At 48.5% G+C, this 23,349-nt stretch overlaps 1 protein-coding gene across 30 annotated transcripts in view; it reads left to right on the top strand.

Annotated features, from left to right (window-relative positions):
• Window positions 1-23,349, top strand: part of LOC115465572 (trichohyalin-like) — a 79,321-nt gene that overhangs the window by 52,586 nt on the left and 3,386 nt on the right. For all 30 annotated transcript variants that reach the window (XM_030196194.1, XM_030196213.1, XM_030196132.1 and 27 more), the window contains 2 exons: window positions 1,620-1,843; window positions 16,302-16,539. In XM_030196194.1, the coding sequence (XP_030052054.1) occupies window positions 1,620-1,843; window positions 16,302-16,539 (462 nt within the window). The remainder of the gene's footprint in view (window positions 1-1,619; window positions 1,844-16,301; window positions 16,540-23,349) is intronic.

Genomic DNA, 23,349 nt, shown 5'->3' with positions numbered 1-23,349 from the left:
TCTTCCTGACTATCATTCCGAAATCTGAAAAATTCTAAAATGCAAAATGTCCCAAGAATTTCAGATGAAGGATTGTGTTACCTGTATTTGAGTTCTGGCGTCACATCAGCAGTGGCAGCACAGACTCTCCGCTTTGCTGGTCACAAACATGCTGTGAAGCAATTGCAAGCAAATACTCTGAAGGTTACCATAACATATCAGCATCAAGTCCAAAAACTGAAACTGTACCAACCCTATATATGAGTCGGCACTTCAAATATTCTAGGACACCAGTACACCTTCATATGGGAAAAAAGAACAGGCCGGACTGCTAGAGGTTCCTACATAGAACCTATATGTTACCAAATCCCTTGTTGCGGATACACTTGAAAAACACAGACCATTACCTATTAAGGAATAAGAGACTGCAAATTGGAAACACATAGCAGACAAAAAAAAATGAGAGAAAATCCAAGAACACTGATTATGTGAAGAACACTAAAGAACAAAATACAGAGACACGCACATTTTCAAAGCACATTTTGAAAAAAAATGTTTTGGTATCTTTACTGTCTGATCATTGTAATTTTCCAGTTTCATTACTCCTGGTCTTTCTTTACCATTTTCTTACTGTTTTTTTTTTTTGTATCTCTTTTTTTTTCAAGATCTCGTTTTTAATTCGTCTCTTCATCTTTCAGCTACTTACCAGCTTTCCATTTCCTGCTCTTTCATCCTTAGTCCTTCCATTTCCCATTGGATTCATTCCTTCCCCAGCTCCTATTCCCTCACATCTTTCATCCACTTTTTAGTTCCCCCTGTATTCATTCCACCCCCCCAGCCTCAGCTACCACCTCCTTTCACATTGCCTTTTCCTGTTCTCTACTTTTCTTCAACAGCCCCCGTTTCTTCCCTGTTATTCGTCCTTTCTCCACCTATAATCCCTTTCTCCCCTATTTCTACTATGTTACCTCCAGAAGCTTGCCCCTTTCCTTTTGTCTCTCACCCTCTTCGTAGCCCTTTCTTCTTTTCGATTGCCTCCCAAACCCGCCAAGTTCTTAACATTTCCCTTTCTAGTCTTCCTTCATTCTGGGAGCCCTCTTATACCCCACACCTAATCATTTATCAAATGTTGTCCATCATATCCCTGCTCACTTTATTAGTCCTCACTATTCTCCAGATCCCTTTCAGAGAAACAGAGGCCTAGGCCAGTGCAAATCAGCAGACCTTAGAGTCCTGGAACTGAAAAAAAAAAGCAAAGAAAGAAAAAAAGAAACGATACAGAAGGCAGTTGAGGCAGAGTTTTTGCTGTAGAAGTGTGCAAACTTGTTCATAATTAAGGAAAAAAAATCCAGTAGCCAAATTAATTTTGCGTTCAGTTTAAAAAAAAAATATATTAAAATGTTTTTTTCTAATAGAGGCCCCTTTTCTGTGTGAGGCCCAGGAGAAATGGTCCTGCTGCCCTCCCCTCCGGTAGGCAGTGGTTTCACAGGCACATAAGGGAAGTGGTCACAGGATCTATACGGTAAAATCGCTGGCCCTCCTCCTTTAAACTGAATTCACTGAGTGGCTGAGAGCTAGTGTGGAATGTAAGCTGCCTGCAGGCTTAATAGACTTTCATTTTTTCTTTTTTTTTCCAATAGTGAAAGACCCAAAATTGAAAGGCAGGAGGCCTCTGATTGTGGACCGCGTGACAGAGCTGGATGGGAGTATGATCCGTGCTCAGCTGTCTGATTACTCTGCTATTGTCACCGGCCTGTGCCTTGCACCACGCACCAAAAAACTGATGCAGCTGAAAGACGTTGGTGCGGTGGAGAAGCTCCTCTCCCTTCCTGCTCAGCCACTCTGGAACCACCGGCTTCTGAAGGTAGATGACTCTAGACTCCATACTTTTTATTTATTTATTGCATTTGTATCCCACATTTTCCCACCTTTTTGCAGGCTCAATGTGGCTTACAATACATCATAAATGGTGAAGATATGATAGAAAAATAGACATTTAGTTTACAGAAGAATCATGGTAACATGATGATGATATAACAGGATAGTATTATAGCAGGCAGATATAAGGCAGTTCTGAATATCTGTGGAGGAGTGGTGTATGTTTACATTTGTTGATCTTTGTGGTATGCTTTATTAAAGAGATGGGTCTTCAGTAGTTTTCGGAAGTTGGTTAGTTCATAGATTGTTTTAGGTTGCGCAGCAGTGGGTTCCATAGCTGTGTACTCAAGTAGGTGAAATTCGATGCATGCATTAATTTGTATTTTAGGCCCTTGTAGTTTGGGAAGTGCAGATTAAGGAACGTGCGGGATGATCTTTTAGCATTCCTGGGTGGTAAGTCTATCAGGTCTGACATTTGGCCTTTACCCGGTGATTATGTGAGAAAACCAAAGAACTAGGGACCAAACATTCAACACACCACCCGAAGCAGTGACTGATACTCATTAGAATGAAAATTTGGGGTTTTATACATTTGTTTTCAGTATTTGATCCATTAGGTGGCATTTGTGGGGGGAGTGGAGAAGTAGCCCTAATGGTTAGAGCAGTGGACTGGGAACTGGAAGGCCCAAGTTCAGTCTCACAGCAGTTTCTTGTGGCCTTGGGCAAGAAGTCACTTAATCCTCCATCACCTTGAGTCTGATTCTGTGCGGGTTTTGGCAGTAGTGTCATTGCAGGTCATGCCCCCACCCCTCCACCCCCCAGTCCTGGGCAGCAACAACAAAATAGTGGTGCCTCACGCTACAGAAGAGAAGGCAAAGACAAACCTTGTTTCCACTAGTTATATCGTTACCTGTACAACACCTTAACATCCCCTTGGCTCAGTCTATTGCCTTGTCATACTATTTTTTAATTTTGAAATCACTGTAGGATCATGCTGATGGGTCTCTCCTGCCTGGCACAATTCAATATTTCAGCCATTTCCCTCCCCATCATATTTTCATCAGATTTATGCACCCAAGATGCACAACTGAATTTCGACTGCCAAGCGCTTAATCACTCCTTCCTTATTGTCTTCTCTAGACCATTCCTGACGAGTGGCTAATATGCATTCCTACCCAGCAGAGGTAGGTGATCCTGTGCAACCCTGTCCTTCCTTTTGATTTGGGTGCACCGTTTTTAGGCCCCATTTAAAAAAAAAAAAAAAACCCTTCTGGAGCAGCGCATTGTTTAAAAATACCAAAACAAAAAAAAAAACCAGAAGGAACAACAACAGCAGCAAAAAGCACTACAAAAGCCGTCTATATTGGCTCTTTGGTCTCTGGCTTCAGCCCCTGTGCCGTGTTGGGGGTGCACACTCCAGTCTCCGGAACCCTCCCCCCTCCCTCCTAGTTTGGAGCGCTGTGCCTCTGCCTTCTCCCCCGCTTTGCCTGGGAGGAGTTCCTTGAGGTGGCCTGTAAATTGCAATGAGCACCGTTGAAATAAATAAAAGACTGGGTTAAAGTAAAAAAAAAAAAAGAGAGAGCGAGAACAGGCGCTGGTTAGCACGGCTTCAGGACAAGGTGCAGCTGCTGAATTCTCTGTGACAGGGGAGCATGCAGGCAGTGGGACGTTTCTGGACGGACACTGCTGAGGCAGTTTGTGGCATGTCTTCCCAGGAAACGAAGGTTCGCCAGTGCATGGCTTGTTCAGCTCACTGCGTGGTCTCTGTACACGACGGTCTTTGCTGCGTGTGTGAGGAGCCAGAGCTGGATCTCTGCTCTGACCTGGAATCGGGTGCCCTGGGGTGTGGGAAAGGCCCCTGGCAGATTAAGGAGGCCGTGGCAGAGGAAACTGCTTTGGCAGCGCTTAGTATGATAGATACAGCGGTGGCGGGAACGTCTGCCATTTTGACTCCAAGAACACATGGGCTGGATTCAGGTTAGACACCTCCTGTGCTTACTAGACAGGATGTCTCCAAGATTTCTTTCCTTTACTCCTGAATTTGTTCTCCTGATGCATCAGGCATTTTGCCTGAAGAAGGGTCTGCCTATGGAACCTTTTGGGGGACAGCTGGTCACTAGGACCCTGGAGGGATCTTCTAGGGTATCAGGGGTGGCACTGAGGGCTTTTGACTCGTTACCACTTGTAACCACTCGCCTCCACCTACCCTCCTCTCCTCCTTCCTGTACACATTAATTGATTTGATTTGCTTACTTTATTTCTTGTCTATTAGATTGTAAGCTCTTTGAGCAGGGACTGTCTTTCTTCTATGTTTGTGCAGCGCTGCGTACGCCTTGTAGCACTATAGAAATGCTAAATAGTAGTAGTACTAAGAAGGCCTGCCTGTCCCCTGAGGAGGTTTTTGATGATGTGCTGTGCCTCCGCTGGATGATGAGACTGCGGAGACTCTGAAGGACGCTTCTGCATTTCCTGTGGTGGAGGATCCATCTGTTGTGTGGATTTTTAGGCGCCAGGAGTTACTTGGTTTGTTGGCGGAGTTTCTGCAGGTTCTGAAGATATCGGAGGATCCCCCTCCAGTGACTAGAAGAGTGACCCTCTTCGAAAGGGGTTCGCCGACCGCCCCAGATATTTCCCTACCGTGAAGATTTGAAGGAGCTGGTAGAGGGCGAGTGGCAGGCCCCGGATTCTCCTTTACGTATTGGTTAGGCCATGGCTCGGCTTTACCAGCTCCCTCTGGCAGACCTGGAATCTTTTTGGGTGCCTAAGGTGGATTCTCTGGTGATGGCTGTTACTGAGTAGACGTCTATCCCCGTGGAAGGCTGGCATCCACAGTCGTCCTTGGATTTGTGAATTTGGAGACGAGTACTGTATTTCTTACAGATGCCTTGTATGACTTGCTGTGCGCCTCCATGAAGAGCCTGGCTGTAGTAGCGACTGAACGGCATTTGCTGTTGCTCAGGAATTAGGCAGCAGATGTGGCCTCTAAGGTACGTTGGAGTCCGTTCCCCTTTAAGGGCAAGGTGCTTTTCGGGGACAAGTTAAGAAGCTACTTGAGAGCTTGGGGGACTCCAAGGTGCCTCAGGTTCTGGAGGATAGGTCGAGCTTGGCTGGCTGTTCGGCTGGTCAGGGGCGCCTTCGGGAATTTAAGCAGTGTCGGCTGGGTAGAAGGGCCAGTTCCCAGTGTAGTCATTTCTGGAATAAGGGGCAGTCTTTTCATTCCTTTCAAGGCTCTCAAAGAGGAGGCCGCAAAGGGGCTTCTGTGGTGCTGGGGGTGCCCAGGTCTCCCAATGATGTTTTGGGGGCCCAGCCTCTGGTTGTACCCATAGGCGGCAGGTTGCAGCTGTTTTATCAGAGGTGGATCCACGTAATGTTGGATCAGTGGTTCCTCAATATAATCAAGAGCGGTTATGTGCTGGAGTTTTGTCACCCTCTTCCAGATGCTTTCCTTGTGTTTCCTGTCAAGGCATGGACCATCCATCAGACCTTGGAGCGGCTGTTGGCCCTTCGGATGGTTGTTCCAGTTCCTCCGGGCGAGAAGTTCTGGTAGGTATTCCGTTTATTTTGTGATGCCCAAGAAGGAAGCTTCCTAGCTTCCGATTTTGGAACTCAAATGGATGAATTGAACATTGCAGTCAGAGATAGTGGCAGTTCAGCCAGGGAAGTTTTTCACATCCTTAGATCTGTCCAAGGTGTACCTGCATATTCCAATGCTCCTGGAACATCAGAAATATCTCTGTTTTGCAGTTTTGGGGGAGCAGTACCAGTTTTGGACCACGCCCTTCAGCCTGGCCACAGCACTGAGAACCTTTTCCAAGTTAATGGTGGTGGTGGCAGCCCATGTCCGGCAGGAGGGCATTCTTGTGCATCCCTACTTGGACTAGCTGATTCGAGCAAAATCGGTCGAGGAGAGCAAACGGGTGACTTCCTGGGTGGTTCTGTTACTCCAGCATCTGAGGTGGATTGTCAATTTGTCCAAGGGTTATCTGGTTCCCAGCCAGACCTTGGAGTACCTGGGGGTATGTTTTGACACTCGAGACAGGATGGTGTGTCTTCCGGAGGACAGGATATGGAAGATTAAATCCCAGATTCGCCACCATCTCACAATCCGGGCTCCATCTACTTGGGATATTTTGCAGGTTCTAGGATCCATAGTGGCGACCATTGAGGTGGTACCATGAGCAAGAGCTCACATGAGGCCTCGTCAGTTGGTGCTGCTGACACCCTGGTCTCGGTCAGAGACTCTGTCTTGCCGGGCGTGGCTTCACCAGGCAGTGTGTCTCAGCCTTCGATGGTAGCTGTACCAGTGCTATTTGAGTCAGGACATGCCCCGGACCTGCCAGACTGAGTGCTGGTAACGATGGATGCCAGACTGTCCAGATGGGGAACTCATTGTCTCAGTCAGATGGCTCAGGGGCGCTGGATGGAGGAAGAGTCACGGTAGTCTATCAAGACAAATCCTTCCTCTCAGTACCCTTCTCCACCACCGCCAACTCCAGGCTCCGCCCTTTCTCCATCGCCTCACCCCATGCTTAGAATAAACTCCCTGAGCCCATACGCCAGGCCCCCTCCCTGCCCATCTTCAAATCCTTGCTCAAAGCCCACCTCTTCAATGTCGCCTTCGGCACCTAACCACTACACCTCTATTCAGGAAATCTTGACTGCCCCAACTTGACATTTCATCCTTTAGATTGTAAGCTCCTTCGAGCAGGGACTGTCCTTCTTTGTTAAACTGTACAGCGCTGCGTAACCCTAGTAGCGCTCTAGAAATGTTAAGTAGTAGTAGTTGTCTGGAGACTCAGGCAATATGTCTCGCCCTGTTAACTTTTCAACACTTAGTCCGCTTCCGGGATGTTCAAGCCCTCTCGGACAATGCGATGGGGGTCGCATATGTCAATCGGCAGAGGGGTATAAAGAGCCCTCTGTTGGCACAAGAAACAACCCTTCTCATGACCTGGGTGGGACAGAACCTGCAGTTGCTATCCACGGCCCATGTAGCAGAGTAAACTACCTCCATCGTCTTCATCTGGATCCAGGCGAGTAGAGTCTGGTTCCCTTGGCTTTTCAGGTCATAGTCGACAGGTGGGGTCCTCCGATCATGGACCTCATGACCATGGCCAAAAATGCCAAGGCACTGTGGTTTTTCAGCCACAGGAAGGAGCCATTGTCGGAGGGGTTGGATACGTTGACTCAACCCTGGCCTCTTCAGGGTCTGTTGTTTCCCCCTTGGCAGCTCATTGGTTGCGTTCTTCAGCGCATTCTCGTGCACAGCGGTCAGGTGGTCTTGATGGCCCTCAACTGGCCATGCAGGCCGTGGTATGCAGACCTGGTGTGGATACAAGTGGACGAACCAATTTATCTTCCTCTGCAGGACATCCTGTTGAAGCAGGGCCCCATTCTAATGCCAGATGTGGGTTGGTTCTGGCTTACGGCTTGGCTGTTAAGTGGGTGCGGTTGCTGAAGAAGGGTTATTCCTCCAAGGTGATTCATACCCTCTTAAGTTCCTGAAAGCGGCCCACCTCTTTGGCCTATGTTCGAGTCTGGAGTATTTTTGAGGATTGGTGTGAGGACAGCGAGGTGGTTTCCCTTTGGGTAAGTCAGTCAAATTCTGGATTTTCTTCAGTGTGGATTAGACAAGGGATTGTCCTTGTCTTCCCTTCAGATGCAGTTAGCGCTGCTGACTTGTTTTTGGGGTGTGGTGCGGGGGCGTTCCTTGGCACTACATCCGGATGTCTGACTGGTTGTTCCACCTTGGGACTTGAATTTGGTGCTGTCACCTTAGTTAAGGCGCCTTTTGAGCCTCTGCAGCAGGCCTCCCTTAAGGATCTTTCTCTCAAGGTTGTGGTTTTCGTGGCTGTAAGTCAGCGTAGAGTATTTCGTAGTTGCAAGCCTTGTCGTGTAGGGAGCCATTTCTGGTTTTCTCTAAGTAAAAAGGTGTCTTTAAGACTAGTTCCATCCTTTTTTGCCTAAGGAAGTCTCCCCTTTTCATGTCAATCAGTCTGTATCTTTACCTTCCTTTTCGCGGGATGAGTCATCTTCTTTATATAGGCTGGCTGTTGGTAGCTTGCTCAAGTGCTATGTGCACCGAACAGTGGTTTTTCGTTCGACGGACCGTCTTTTTGTGTTGTTTGGGGGACCACGAAGAGGACAGGCAGTGTCTAAGGCCTTGATCGCTTGCTGGATTAAGGAGGATGTTACTTGCTGTGTGGTAGGACAGCACTGGCAGTCTTGTGGGCGCACTGTCTCTACACGGGCTCAGGCTTCCTCTTGGGTGGAGCATTCTCTTATTCCTCCGCAGGATATTTGCCGGGCCACTACTTGGTCTTCTCTGCATTCCTTTGTCCACCATTACAGGTTGGACGTTCAGTCTAGGCAGGGCACTTCTTTTGATGCTTCCTTATTGCTCCAGGGACTTTCCCACTCATGCTTTGGTACTTCCCACTCGTTGAGAATGGTCTGGAGCAGACGATAGGAAGGAGAAATTAGATCTTACCTGCTAATTTACTTTCCTTGAGTATCTCCAGACCATTCCTGGACCCTGCCCTGGAAGAATGTGTGTGTTTTTGTGTGTGTCACGGGGAGTCTGGGAGCTGCAAGCATCACTTTCTAATTTCTGTTTGGTGCTCACTCCTTTTCCGTGGTCCCTTTGAGGTATCAACTATTTTCCTGTTTTCTGGGGGTGGGGGGGTTGGTTTATGGTTACTGCCTGGCTGTGTGAAATACTGAGCAGTTCAGAGTTGCTCAGTCCCTTATACAGGTGTCAGTAGTTCTCAGTCTCCCTCTGCTGGTGAGACTCAAGGAAAATAGCAGGTAAGATCTAATTTCTCCTTGAGCTTTCTCAAAGCACTTTGCACTCTGTCCCATCCACTGGGATGTGCATTGTATTGCAGATCTTAGTGTTGTCTGCAAAAGGACTAGCATATGTACTCAAATATAAGTGTATTACAGTATAAGCCAAGCTAACAGTTTTCCCCCGAAAAAGATAAGAAAACTGTTCTCAAGTATAAGCTGGGGATGTGGGGGGGGGGGCATAGTGTTGGGGACAGGGCCGTGCCTAGGGTCTCTGGCGCCCCCCTGCAGACTATCAGTTGGCGCCCCCCCCCCCCCCCCCCCCCCCCCCCCGGTGAAAATGATCGCTCACCACTTGCTACACTGACAGGAATTGTCAGCAATATTCTTAGAAACAAATTGCTATACATTGCAAAATAAGATAGCAGATGTAAATTCTCAAAGTAGACATATTCCAAACGCTAAAATGAAAATAAAATGATTTTTTTCTACCTTTGTTGTCTGGTGACTTTCTTTTTCCGATCATGCTGGCCCAGTATCTGAGTCTGCTGCTATCTGTCCTCTTAACTCCATTTCCAGGGCTTCCTTTCCATTTATTTCTTTACTTTCCTCCTTTCTTCTTCATTTCTTGCTCTAGATCCATTTCCAGCAATTTCTTCTCTCTCCCTGGGTCCTGTCCTCCCATCCATGTCCATCCTTGTCCCTCTCTGCCCTTCCCTCCTCCATCCATAGCCAGCAATCCTCCTCTCTCCCCTCCCCTCCATTTCCAGCAAATTGTCCTCTCCGTGGGCCCCCATGTCCATCCTTGTCCCTCTCTGCCCTTCCCTCCTCCATCCATAGCCAGCAATCCTCCTCTCTCCTCTCCCCTCCATTTCCAGCAAATTGTCCTCTCCCTGGGCCCCCATGTCCATCCTTGTCCCCCTCTGCCCTTCCCTCCTCCATCCATAGCCAGCAATCCTCCTCTCTCCCCTCCCCTCCATTTCCAGCAAATTGTCCTCTCCCTGGGCCCCCATGTCCATCCTTGTCCCTCTCTGCCCTTCCCTCCTCCATCCATAGCCAGCAATCCTCCTCTCTCCTCTCCCCTCCATTTCCAGCAAATTGTCCTCTCCCTGGGCCCCCATGTCCATCCTTGTCCCCCTCTGCCCTTCCCTCCTCCATCCATAGCCAGCAATCCTCCTCTCTCCCCTCCCCTCCATTTCCAGCAAATTGTCCTCTCCGTGGGCCCCCATGTCCATCCTTGTCCCTCTCTGCCCTTCCCTCCTCCATCCATAGCCAGCAATCCTCCTCTCTCCCCTCCCCTCCATTTCCAGCAAATTGTCCTCTCCGTGGGCCCCCATGTCCATCCTTGTCCCTCTCTGCCCTTCCCTCCTCCATCCATAGCCAGCAATCCTCCTCTCTCCCCTCCCCTCCATTTCCAGCAAATTGTCCTCTCCCTGGGCCCCCATGTCCATCCTTGTCCCCCTCTGCCCTTCCCTCCTCCATCCATAGCCAGCAATCCTCCTCTCTCTCCCTTCCCCTCCATTTCCAGCAAATTGTCCTCTCCCTGGGCCCCCATGTCCATCCTTGTCCCTCTCTGCCCTTCCCTCCTCCATCCATAACCAGCAATCCTCCTCTCTCCCCTCCCCTCCATTTCCAGCAAATTGTCCTCTCCCTGGGCCCCCATGTCCATCCTTGTCCCCCTCTGCCCTTCCCTCCTCCATCCATAGCCAGCAATCCTCCTCTCTCCTCTCCCCTCCATTTCCAGCAAATTGTCCTCTCCCTGGGCCCCCATGTCCATCCTTGTCCCCCTCTGCCCTTCCCTCCTCCATCCATAGCCAGCAATCCTCCTCTCTCCCCTCCCCTCCATTTCCAGCAAATTGTCCTCTCCGTGGGCCCCCATGTCCATCCTTGTCCCTCTCTGCCCTTCCCTCCTCCATCCATAGCCAGCAATCCTCCTCTCTCCCCTCCCCTCCATTTCCAGCAAATTGTCCTCTCCCTGGGCCCCCATGTCCATCCTTGTCCCCCTCTGCCCTTCCCTCCTCCATCCATAGCCAGCAATCCTCCTCTCTCCCCTCCCCTCCATTTCCAGCAAATTGTCCTCTCCGTGGGCCCCCATGTCCATCCTTGTCCCTCTCTGCCCTTCCCTCCTCCATCCATAGCCAGCAATCCTCCTCTCTCCCCTCCCCTCCATTTCCAGCAAATTGTCCTCTCCGTGGGCCCCCATGTCCATCCTTGTCCCTCTCTGCCCTTCCCTCCTCCATCCATAGCCAGCAATCCTCCTCTCTCCCCTCCCCTCCATTTCCAGCAAATTGTCCTCTCCCTGGGCCCCCATGTCCATCCTTGTCCCCCTCTGCCCTTCCCTCCTCCATCCATAGCCAGCAATCCTCCTCTCTCCCCTCCCCTCCATTTCCAGCAAATTGTCCTCTCCGTGGGCCCCCATGTCCATCCTTGTCCCTCTCTGCCCTTCCCTCCTCCATCCATAGCCAGCAATCCTCCTCTCTCCTCTCCCCTCCATTTCCAGCAAATTGTCCTCTCCCTGGGCCCCCATGTCCATCCTTGTCCCCCTCTGCCCTTCCCTCCTCCATCCATAGCCAGCAATCCTCCTCTCTCCCCTCCCCTCCATTTCCAGCAAATTGTCCTCTCCGTGGGCCCCCATGTCCATCCTTGTCCCTCTCTGCCCTCCCCCCCTCCATCCATAGCCAGCAATCCTCCTCTCTCCCCTCCCCTCCATTTCCAGCAAATTGTCCTCTCCGTGGGCCCCCATGTCCATCCTTGTCCCTCTCTGCCCTTCCCTCCTCCATCCATAGCCAGCAATCCTCCTCTCTCCCCTCCCCTCCATTTCCAGCAAATTGTCCTCTCCCTGGGCCCCCATGTCCATCCTTGTCCCCCTCTGCCCTTCCCTCCTCCATCCATAGCCAGCAATCCTCCTCTCTCCCCTCCCCTCCATTTCCAGCAAATTGTCCTCTCCCTGGGCCCCCATGTCCATCCTTGTCCCCCTCTGCCCTTCCCTCCTCCATCCATAGCCAGCAATCCTCCTCTCTCCCCTCCCCTCCATTTCCAGCAAATTGTCCTCTCCGTGGGCCCCCATGTCCATCCTTGTCCCTCTCTGCCCTTCCCTCCTCCATCCATAGCCAGCAATCCTCCTCTCTCCCCTCCCCTCCATTTCCAGCAAATTGTCCTCTCCCTGGGCCCCCATGTCCATCCTTGTCCCCCTCTGCCCTTCCCTCCTCCATCCATAGCCAGCAATCCTCCTCTCTCCCCTCCCCTCCATTTCCAGCAAATTGTCCTCTCCCTGGGCCCCCATGTCCATCCTTGTCCCCCTCTGCCCTTCCCTCCTCCATCCATAGCCAGCAATCCTCCTCTCTCCCCTCCCCTCCATTTCCAGCAAATTGTCCTCTCCCTGGGCCCCCATGTCCATCCTTGTCCCCCTCTGCCCTTCCCTCCTCCATCCATAGCCAGCAATCCTCCTCTCTCCCCTCCCCTCCATTTCCAGCAAATTGTCCTCTCCGTGGGCCCCCATGTCCATCCTTGTCCCTCTCTGCCCTTCCCTCCTCCATCCATAACCAGCAATCCTCCTCTCTCTCCCTTCCCCTCCATTTCCAGCAAATTGTCCTCTCCCTGGGCCCCCATGTCCATCCTTGTCCCCCTCTGCCCTTCCCTCCTCCATCCATAGCCAGCAATCCTCCTCTCTCCCCTCCCCTCCATTTCCAGCAAATTGTCCTCTCCGTGGGCCCCCATGTCCATCCTTGTCCCTCTCTGCCCTTCCCTCCTCCATCCATAACCAGCAATCCTCCTCTCTCTCCCTTCCCCTCCATTTCCAGCAAATTGTCCTCTCCCTTCACGCGATTCGCGAACCGCTTAGCACTGCTTAAAAAAAAATTACACATCAGCAGGAACAGGCTGCTTCAGCCAATCCCAGGGGCCTTCCTTCAGCGTGTTCCGCCCAAGGGCTGAAGGAAGGCTCCTGGGATTGGCTGAAGCAGCCTGTTCCTGCTGACGTGTAAATTTTTTTTTTTAAGCAGTGCTAAGCGGCAGCGCGGTTCGCAAATCGCGTGAAGTGGGGGGGTGGGACGACGCGACGGCAACGAAGAGGAGAAACAAGAGAAGTGCTGCGTGTGCCGGTAAGCTGCTCAAAGGCACAGGGGACGCCGTCAACACTGCCAGGTGGGGACCGGAGCCGGTTTTAAAGGTCATGGTTGGGCTGGGGAGGCTTAGCCTCCCCAAGCCTCTTATACGGGGCGCCTATGCCTCTGCTCTTTCCTCCGCACCCTGGGGCCTTTAAATCTTTTACTTCCGGTCGCAGCAGCGTCAGTGAAAGCGGAGCGCTGCCGACATCTCCCTTCGCGCTCTTGGTTCCCTCAGTGTCCGCCTTCTTCTAGAAGGCGGGACACTGAGGGAACCAATGAGTGCAAGGGAAGGGAGACGTCGGCAGCGCTTTCACTGACGCTGCTGCGACCAGGTAAAAGATTTAAAGGCCTCGGCGGCGCGGGGCGAGAGTAAGCACCGCGGCGGCGCCCTCCAGAGGTGGGCGCCCCCCTGCGGCGCTTACCCTGCTTACCGCATCGGCACGGCCCTGGTTGGGGAACACTGAGGACAACATGTCCCCCCCTCCCCAGCCTCTCCCCCACTTTCTCTCCCCCTCCCCCTCATTTACCACTACAGCGGAGTTTTTCTCCTTCCTCGGTGCAGCATCAAAGTCTTTGTCTTCTCCTGCACAGCCTGGTTCTGCAGATATTTGAGCTGCGCCATGCAGGAAGTTGAGGGAAGTGTCGTGGGACTTAAACCGTGAAACTTCCCCAACTTCCTGCACCACACAGCTCAAGTATCTGCAGAGCCCTGCCATGCAGGGGAAGACAAGGACTTTGACGCTGCGCCGAGGAAGAAAAAAAAATCCACTATAGAAGTAAATGCGGGGGGAGGGGGCAGGTCTGTGTTTACAAGCTGACTCCGGGCCCAAAAATCTCATCTTATAGTAACTTTTCCTCCTAACTGTTCTGCATGGTCACTCCCAAAGTTGTTAAACAAGGCCGGCCCTGAGGAACTCCGCTAATCACCTTTCGTCTCTTGAGTAAGCTCCGTTAACTAGCATCACAAGTTTAATCTCTCAACCAGTTTCTAGACCAGCTGGCTTTTGGTGGTTTACTCCTGTGCTTGGGGTTGCCAAGGGTGGTTTGTTTGTTTTTTTTTTCAAGGACAGGATGATCCGTCCTGCTTTTCTCTGTTGCATGCATTAACTTGTAGTTCTGCTTTGCTTAGGACAGTTAGGACTACATGTTCCAGCAAGGCAGTAGGGTAAAATAAGGACTGCATTAACCTGTTCCGAAAAGAAATTGGATCCAAATGTCCAGAGCTGCAAAGTTGCCCAGTTCCAAGAGGGGACCAGTCCTGGATTTCTATGAAGAGGGAAATGCAATATTATACAGATTATGTTTTATAACTGTGATTATGTATTGCTTGTTTTAATATTTTAAATTTATTTTATACTAGTAAAAAAGCCCCGTTTCTGATGCAAGTGAAACGGGGGCTAGCAATGTTTTCCGGCTGGAGGCTTCATAGAACGTTGGTGTTGCCTTTTATATAGAGAGATAATGACAAGCCGTTAAGCCCATTAAAACGGGCAAGTTTTATTTTTTACAGAAATGTAATGTACAAATTGATGTTGGTGGGCCAGGTTTGGTTCTTTGGAGGGTGTGGGGTATGTGTATCACAGTGAGAGAGTGTGTGTATGTGTGAAAGTGTTTTTTTGTTATGTGAAGTTTGAGGTTGTGTGTGTGTGTGATCCAGTTTGTGTGTGTGTTTAAAAATGTTAGGGTGAGGTGGTGTGGGGGGTGTCTTGTTTGGTGTAGTTGTAGGGGGTGGCGGTGTGCTTGGTTGGGGTTGCGTTGTGAGATGGTGGTTGGGGGGGGGGTGCCGGGGGAAGGGGGGCTGGTGTTGTGCCGGGTTGGCTAGTTTTTAGGGTGTGGCGTGTGTGTGTCACAGTGAGTGTGTGTGTGTGAAATTTATTTTTTAAAGATTGTGTGTATGTATCAGATTGAGAGGGGGGTAGGGGTTGTGGGGGGTTTGGTGTGGGGTTCAGAGGTGTGCTGTATCAGTGTGACATTAACAGAGGGATGGCAGGGCTGGCAAACTGGAAGCCTGCATTGCATGAGTATGTGTGTGTGTCACAGAGACAGGTCGTGTGTATATGTGTAAGTGAGAGGGGGGGTAACTGGGAGTGTGTGTGTGTCAGAATGACAGAGAGGGGGGGGGTTGAGCTGCATCAGTGTGTGTGTCTGTGAGACACTGTGTGTGTGTGAGAGTGACGGGGGGGGGGGCGGGATTGGCAAAGTTGGAGAGATCGTGTGTATGTGTGAGAATGAGGGGTGGTGGGGGTGGTGAAGTGGTAGGGTTTGAGAGGTGTGCTGTATCAGTGTGACATTGACAGAGGGATGGCGGGGCTGGCACACTGGAAGCCTGCATGAGTGTGTGTGTGTGTCACAGAGCCTAATGGGCAGAGCCTGCATGAGGTGGGGGGGGGGGGGTAACTGGGAGTGTGGGAGCGAGTGTGTGTGTCAGAATGACAGAGAGGGGGGGGTTGCAAAGTCATAGAGGGGGTGTTCCTTGCCTCTGGGGGGGGGGGGGGGGGTTAGCAGACAGAGCTAATGTGTGTCAGCTTGTGTGTGTGTGTGTGTGTGTGTGCGCGAGTGAAAGTTTGAGTCTCTTTGCCTCACCGCTATGCAGTAGCTTTCCTGTCTCCCTTGCCCTCCCCCGATGTCCTGGAACCCTCTTTTGTCACGCTCCCTCCTTCTTCCGTGCCGGGTCCTCCTAAACGGACATGTCAGCGTGTAAGGTTTCCGTGTTAAAGCGTTGCATCGTTCTGCCGTGCTTTAAGACGGAGGCAAGAGACGCTGACATGTCAGTGAATGCTGTCAATCATAGAGGGAGGAGTAAGCGGCGGCGATGATGGTTGCTGGACACGGGGGTAGGGCAATTGATTTTGTCCTTCACGGAGGGTTGCAGGTTGTTGGATGTCGTTTGTAAAGGTGCCTGTAGAGTTTTGCGGGTCCGGGTGGGTGGAGGTTGTTTGTGAGGGGGGCGGTATCGTTTGGTGAGTCCGGATGGGCAAAGTTTGTGAGGAGGGGCGGGAGTATGGTGTCCATCACGGAGGGAGGAGTGAGCGGCGGCGAGGATAGTTTATGGTCACAGGGGTAGGGAATGTATTTTGTCCTTCACGGAGGCTTTGCGGGTTTTTGCAGGGTTTTTTTGAGGGAGGCTGGAGTGTTTTGTGGTTGGAGGTTGTTTGTGAGGGGGGCGGGATCGTTTGGTGAGTCCGGGGGTGGAGTTTGTTGTGCAGTCGACGGTGGTGGTCGCGGCATGTACTGATGCATGCGCAGAACAGCTGTGCTGTTCTGCGCATGCGGGGCACGTCGGTCACTCATCATTTATGTAGGAGATGACATTATAAATTGATTATTGCTTGTTTTTATAGTTCTGTAAACTACTGAAGAGCTTTGACCAGCATGTGGATGTCAAGCATAAATAGAGCAACCTGATTTTTTTTTTTTTAAATCCAGTTGCTCCCATGCAGTTAAGGGACTTAAAGGCCATGAGACGATGTTTGAGTTCTATATGTCCTGTTGTAAACGTCATACCACCCCTTCCTTTTTACTAATGGACACACTCACTATGCTTCCCTCTAGCTCTTTCCTCACTGTAAATCACCACTCACGCTGGATGAACTAAGGAAGAGGAGGAAAGTCGGAACAGCTGAAAATCTGGATGCATTTCTCAAGGAATTGGAATCTGTAGAGGGGCTCAGGCTGCAGCAGAAGGAACAGCAGCAGCCCGTGTATCAGAAAAAGAGACAACACGTGGAGCCCAGCCACAGCAGAGAGTGTCTGAGACAACAGAAGCAGGGAAGGAAGGAACAGCAGCAAGGTGCTCAGTTTGTTGCTTGACCTGCAGTCTACGGGGCATTTTCTTTAGAGCAGGGGTTCTCAACAAATATGCATGAGAGAGATTTGCATACAATGGAGGCAATGCATGCAAATTTCTCTCATGCATGTTCGTTGTGGATATCTTGAAAACCAGACTGGCTTGGTGTGTCCTGAGGACTGGGTTGAGATCCCCTGCTTTAGAGGGGTTCCCTAGCCCATTGGCTCATAGTAAACATAGTAAATGACGGCAGATAAAGACCTGTACGGTCCATCCAACTCTACTTAAGTGCCACGCCACCCTCAATGGGGAGAGTATATAAGTACCTAAGTATTGCCATACTGGGACAGACCGAAGGTCCATCAAGCCCAGCATCCTCTTTTCAACAGTGGCCAATCCAGGTCACAAATACCTGGCAAGATCCCAAAACTATACAATACGTTTTATGCTGTTTATTCTAGAAATAAGCAGTGTATTTTCCCCAAGTCTATGGACTTTTCCTTTAGGAAGCCATCCAAACCTTTTTTAAACCTCGCTAAGCTAACCGGCAATGAATTCCAAAGTTTAATTACATGTTGAGTGAAGAAATATTTTCTCCAATTCATTTTAAATTACTATTTTGTAGCTTCATTGCATGCCCCCTAGTCTTAGTATTTTTGGAAAGAATAAACGAGATTCATGTCTATTCATGGCACTCCACTCATTCTTTTATAGACCTTTCAGCTGCCTTTTCTCCAAGCTGAAGAGCCCTAGCCGCTTTAGCCTTTCCTCATATGCTAGTCGTCCTCTCCCCTTTATCATTTTCGTCGCCCTTCTCTGTACCTTTTCTAATTCCACTATCTTTTTTGAGATTCGGTGGCCAGAATTGAACACAATATTCGATGTGCAGTCACACCATGGATCGATACAAAGGCATTATAACATCCTCATTTTTGTTTTCCATTCCTTTCCTAATAATACCTAACATTCTATTAGCTTTATTAGTGGCCGCCGCACACTGAGCTGAGGGTTTCAACGTATCGACGACACCTGGATCCCTTTCCCGGTCGGTGACTCATAACTTTAATTCAAGTTTCTTTTTCCCACATGCATCACTGCTCACATTAAACGTTATCTGCCATTTAGATTCCCAGTCTCATAAGGTCCTCTTGTAGTTTTTCACAATCCTCTTGCAATTTAACAACTTTGAATAACTTTGTGTTATCAAATTTAATTACCTTACTAGTTACTCCCATCTCTAGATCATTTATAAATGTTAAAAAGCAGCAGTCCCAGCACAGACCCTGGGGAACCCCACTATCTACCCTTCGCCATTAAGAATACTGCCCATTTAACCCTACTGTCTATCTTTTAACCAGTTTTTAATCCACAACAGGACTCTAAATCCTATCCCATGACTTTTCAATTTCCTCTGGAGTCTTTCATGAGGTACTTTCTCAAACACCTTTTGAAAATCCAGATACACAATATCAACCGACTCACCTTTAGCCACATGTTTGTAATAGATTGCTGAGGCAAGATTTCCCTTCACTAAATCCATGTTGGCTTTGTCTCATTAATCCATGCTTTTGTTCTTTATAATAGTCTCTACCATTTTGCTCACTAGTCTATAATTTCCTGGATCACCTCTGGAACCTTTTTTAAAAATCAGCATTACATTGGCCACCCTCCAATCTTCCGGAACCACACTTGATTTTAAAGATTTTAATTGTGAAGCGCTGCGTATGACTGGTAGCGCTATAGAAATGATTTATAGTAGTAGTACTAACAATAGTTCTGCAAGTTCATTTTTCAATTCTATCAGTACTCCGGGATGAATACCATCTGATCCAGGAGATTTGCTACTCTTCAGTTTGTCAAATTGTGCCAGTGCATCCTCCAGGTTTATAGAGATTTTATTCAGTTTCTCTGACTCATCAGCTTTGAATACTATTTCTGGCATCGGTATCTCTCCCAAATCTTCCTCGGTGAAGACCGAAGCAAAGAATTCATTTAATCTCTCCGCTACGGCTTTGTCTTCCCTGATTGCCCCTTTAACCCTTCAGTCATCTAGTGGTCCAACTGATTCTTTTGCCGGCTTCTTGCTTTTAATATACCTAAAAAGGTTTTACTATGGGGGGTCTTTTACTTAGGCGCACTGGTGTTTTTAGTGCGTGTTAAAAATAGGCTCACGCTAAGCGTTAAAGACGCCTATAGGAATACATTGGCGTCTTTAGCATTTAGCATGTACCTATTTTTAATGCACGTTAAAAACGCCAGTGTGCCTAAGAGACCCCGTGCGTGTTAAAAATAGGCACTCGCTAAGCGCAAAAGATGCCCATAGGAATACATTGGCATCTTTAGCGTTTAGTGCACGCCTATTTTTAATGCACACTAAAAATTCTTCTCCGTTAATATGATTACCATAATATTCCTATGGACCTTATCTGTTATATATACTCTGATTCTCTATTCCATCAATGTGATTGTAGTTGTATTATATTGTAAGCCACACTGAGCCTGCAAATAGGTGGGAAAATGTGGGATATAAATGCAGCAAAATAAATAAATAAAAGCCAGTATCAAATCTGATCGTATTATGATCACTGTAATCGAGTGGCCCCAGCACCATTACCTCCTGCACCAGATCATGCGCTCCACTAAGGACTAGGTACCAGCTGCTCTTATAGCAGTCCTTGATTTCGTCAAGGAATTTTACCTCCCAAGTATGCCCTGATGTTACATTTACCCTGTCAGTGTTGGGGTAATTGAAATAACCCATTATTATTGTGTTGCCCAGTTTGTTAGCCCACCTAATTTCTGATAATATTTCTACATCCATCTGTTCATCCTGGCCAGGTGGATTGTAATACACTCCTATCACTATCCTTTTCCCCTTTACACATGGAATTTCTGTCCATAGAGATTCCAAGATGTATTTTGTTTCCAGCAGACCCTTCTTAACATACAAAGCTACCTCTCCACCAATTCGATCCACCCTATCACTACAATATAATTTGTATCCTGGTATGACAGTGTCCCACTGGTTATCCCCCTTCCACCAAGTCTCAGAGATGCCTATTATATCTAATTTTTCATTTAGTGCCATATATTCTAACTCTCCCATCTTATTTCTTAGGCTTCTGGCATTCACGTATAGACATTTCAAACTGTGTTTGTTGTTCCTATTTACATCTTGCTCATTAGTTGACAATGTTAATTTGCAGTCTTTTGTCTGATTTTAATTTAAGGTCACCTGATCTACTATGGTCTCTTTTGCGACCTCGTTATTGGGATACCCTATCTTCCCTGTTTTGATGGTAATCTTTGAAAGATACCTTGTTCCAAACCATGCGTTTTTGAATGACTGTCGGCCTTCCCCAAGGTTCTAGTTTAAAAGCTGCTCTCTCTCCTTTTTAAATGCCGATGCCAGCAGCCTGGTCCCACCCTGGTTAAGGCGGAGCCCACCCTTCTGAAATCGGCTCCCCCTTCCCCAGAATGTTGCCCAGTTCCTTACAAATATAAAAACCCTCCTCCCTGCACCTCACCTCATCACGCATTGAGACTGCAGAGCCCTGCCTGTTTTTTGGGCCCTGCACTTGGAATGGGTAGCACTTCGGAAAATGCTGCCCTAGAGGTTCTGGATTTGATCACCCTATGATAATTCTACAAAAACACATAATAGAACATTGTCCGTTTAAATATTAAACTTCATTTTGCAGCTAAAGTTGCATTCTGATGATTCTTTGAGTTTGTATGGCTTACTGCAGTGGTTCCCAAACCTGGTCCTGCAGGCACCCTCGCCAGTCAGGTTTTCAGGATATCCACAAGTGGAGGCAGTGCATGCAAATCTCTCTCATGAATATTCATTGTGGGTATCCTGAAACCCTGACTGACTGGGATGCCTCCAGGACCAGGTTTTGGGAACCACTGGCTTACTGTTTACTTTGACCGCAGCTGCTTTTCGCTGCTCACTAGAATACTACTGCCCTAGGCGACTGCATTGTCTTGCCTAATAGTTGGCCCAGCCCTGTCTGTAACCTTGGCAAGAGCTGAAAGTCACCACGGTTATGTGTGTGTATAATCGTATGTGGGATCTCTTAGGGAGAGGAGGAGATATTGGATAGGCCACGTAGCCTTAATTTGCCATCACGTTTTCTGAGTAGCAAAAGGAGCTTATGAGACTGGGCATCTGAATGGCAGATGACATTTAATGTGAGCAAGTGCAAAGTGATTCACATAGGGAAAAGCAACCCATACGTCAACAAGATGATGCAAGGTTCCACACTAGCAGGAGTCACCACCCTGAAAAAGGATATATGGGGGATTTGATATATCGCCTTTCTGTATTTTGTACCTGGGGCAGGGAGCGTTAAGTGACTAGAGTCACAATGAGCTGCAGCGGCAATCGAACCCGGTTCCCCATGTCAGGCCACTACACTGACCACTAGGCTACTCCTCCACTCGATAATATGAAATCCTGTGCTTAGTGTGCAGCAGAATTATCATAGGGTGATCATGACTGTAGAGTTTAATTATCAATGTCTTGGAAGACAAGTGACAATTATTTGAGGGGGGGGGAGGTGTAAGGCTGACGGGCACCCAATACCTTGCACCAGCCCTGGTTATGAGGGTACCCTGACCATTTTTTTTTAAGATACCTGGAGGTGTTCTCCTCTTTCCCCCCCCCCTCTTTATTTTTAACCACTCTCCTGTCCAGCTTAGCCACCACAGTGACTTTGCTCCTCCAGGGGCCACAGACCCCCCCCCCCCCCTCCAGAACTGTGGGCCTGAGTAGATACCCGATGACATGTGGGTAGAACTTTAGGAGTTGTGGTAGCAGAAAGAAATATTTTGACAGTTGGCTGCAGTGTTCACTTCCTGGTTGGTCCATTCCTGAAGTCATTGCATTGCATTCTGCTCTTCTTTGGGGAAATACATCTTGCTATGCACTATGAGGGAAGATGGAGCCAGCCAACAGGAAAAAAAAAAAAACCCAAAACCAGACAAATTAATTGGTCTATATAATTTTTCAGATTTTGTTTAATTTCTGAATTGAAATAAATGTATAAAGAATATGAAAAGCTCCATCTGTTTAGCTACTTCTAAGTACATTGAGTTCTGCTATACTGCCCATCAGAATCTTCTTCTTTCCCTCGTGCAAGCATCACACTGACACACATGACTCATGAATGCAGCATAAACAGGTGAGGAGGTCTCTAAACACAAGAGTGCAACTATAATAAAGGATGCTTTTTTTTAATTTCAGAAATTGAAACCAAAAAATTGAGAAATAAAGCATATTAGGACAAATTCAGAAAGGGAGATCAAGGAATAAGACCAACGGAGGACGCACGCATCCACCCCCACACACACATCCAAAATACTGAGCACCTGGGGCAGTGAAACTTGCTGTTTTTCTAGTAGGGTTATGTTGGCAAAAAAAGCTTTACTGTGAGAACCAAGATCCGTACTGGACAAATCAGACAGTCCACTGGAGTGAGATGTCAGTCCTTCAGTGACACGGCTCTCCTGAGGAGTTCCCCCTCTGAAACTGTTGGCTCTGCTGATCCGGTGCATTTAATTAAGTCAGGTCTGCCCCTGCCACATGCTCATTTGTCTCTTCCCTAAGCCACTTCCATCCACACATTCTCTAGCCCCGTTACCTAGCGCACTCTCTTCCAACTTTATCCCAGCTAATGCCAATCCCTGTCCAGTCCCCAGCCTGGGTGTAGATATGGGTGGGACAATCAGTTACTGCTTTGTTTTTTGTTTTGTTTTTCCCATTGGTGCCTCTCTCCATGCCCTGGGGATCTGGTATGTATCTTCTTGCCCACCCCTTAATCATACACCTACATCTGGCATTTCTTTATCCTGACCTCCCCCTACCTCAGTCAGAAAGTCCAGTATCCATTCCTTCACCCTTCAAACTGTGTTTCAGCAGTAGGACTACCTTTGGTGAACCTGGGGGATGGTGTCTTCCTTCTGCCACATCCTGCCTTCTCTGACACAACTTCCTGTTGCCACATGGGTGGAACACATCACAGACCTGTATGTGTTTGGGGGGGTGGGGGTGGAGAAAGAGATGCTGGACCTCCATATGGGGGTAGGGTGGGAGAGGAGGGTTAGAAATGCTTAGTACCTACCCAAGTTAACTGGGCCCATACAGAATATCTGGTCTGGTTACGCTGCTGTCCCCACCAGTCCGCTTTCACCGCTTTGGGCTAGCTCTCCCTCACGCCAAGCTTTTTTTTTTTTTTTAGTTTAAACGTTTTTTATTGACATTGCAGCAACACAAACATTGTCATACAGGCTCTGCATATAACGGCCATCCAGCCGCAATCCAAATATACAACAATTGCTAACTAACATACAGCATTTGTGAATTTTATGCCAACATTTATTACCCCATCAAATATACCTATCCTCCCCCCGCCCTCTCCCATTCCCTTCCTTAACCCCCCCTTTTACCCCAGACCTGGAGAACCATTCAATAACAGCCTGTGGAGTTCACCCTGTATTTAAAAGTAAACTACCACCTCTATGGCTTAGATTTTGCAAATAAGGGCCCCAGACAGCCAAAAATGTGACTCTCTTTTTCTGTGAGAACCTAGATTCTCCAGCCTCCCACGACACCAGCTGATGCAACTGGTTTCTCCAGTGCCAGTATGCCGGAGGATCCTTGACTGTCCAGTACTGTAAGATACATTTCCTGGCCAGTAAGCTCATCTTACGGAGCATTAATGTTTCAAAGCGGTTCCGCCCTCTAAAGGACCCCGGAATGTCTAAAATCAATTGTTCAGCTGTCGCGCCCAGCTTTTTAATGCTCTTATA

Source organism: Microcaecilia unicolor, chromosome 1 (assembly GCF_901765095.1).
Source record: "Microcaecilia unicolor chromosome 1, aMicUni1.1, whole genome shotgun sequence".
NCBI classification, from domain to species: Eukaryota; Metazoa; Chordata; class Amphibia; order Gymnophiona; family Siphonopidae; genus Microcaecilia; species Microcaecilia unicolor.
This window is presented reverse-complemented; position numbering and strand designations above follow the sequence as displayed.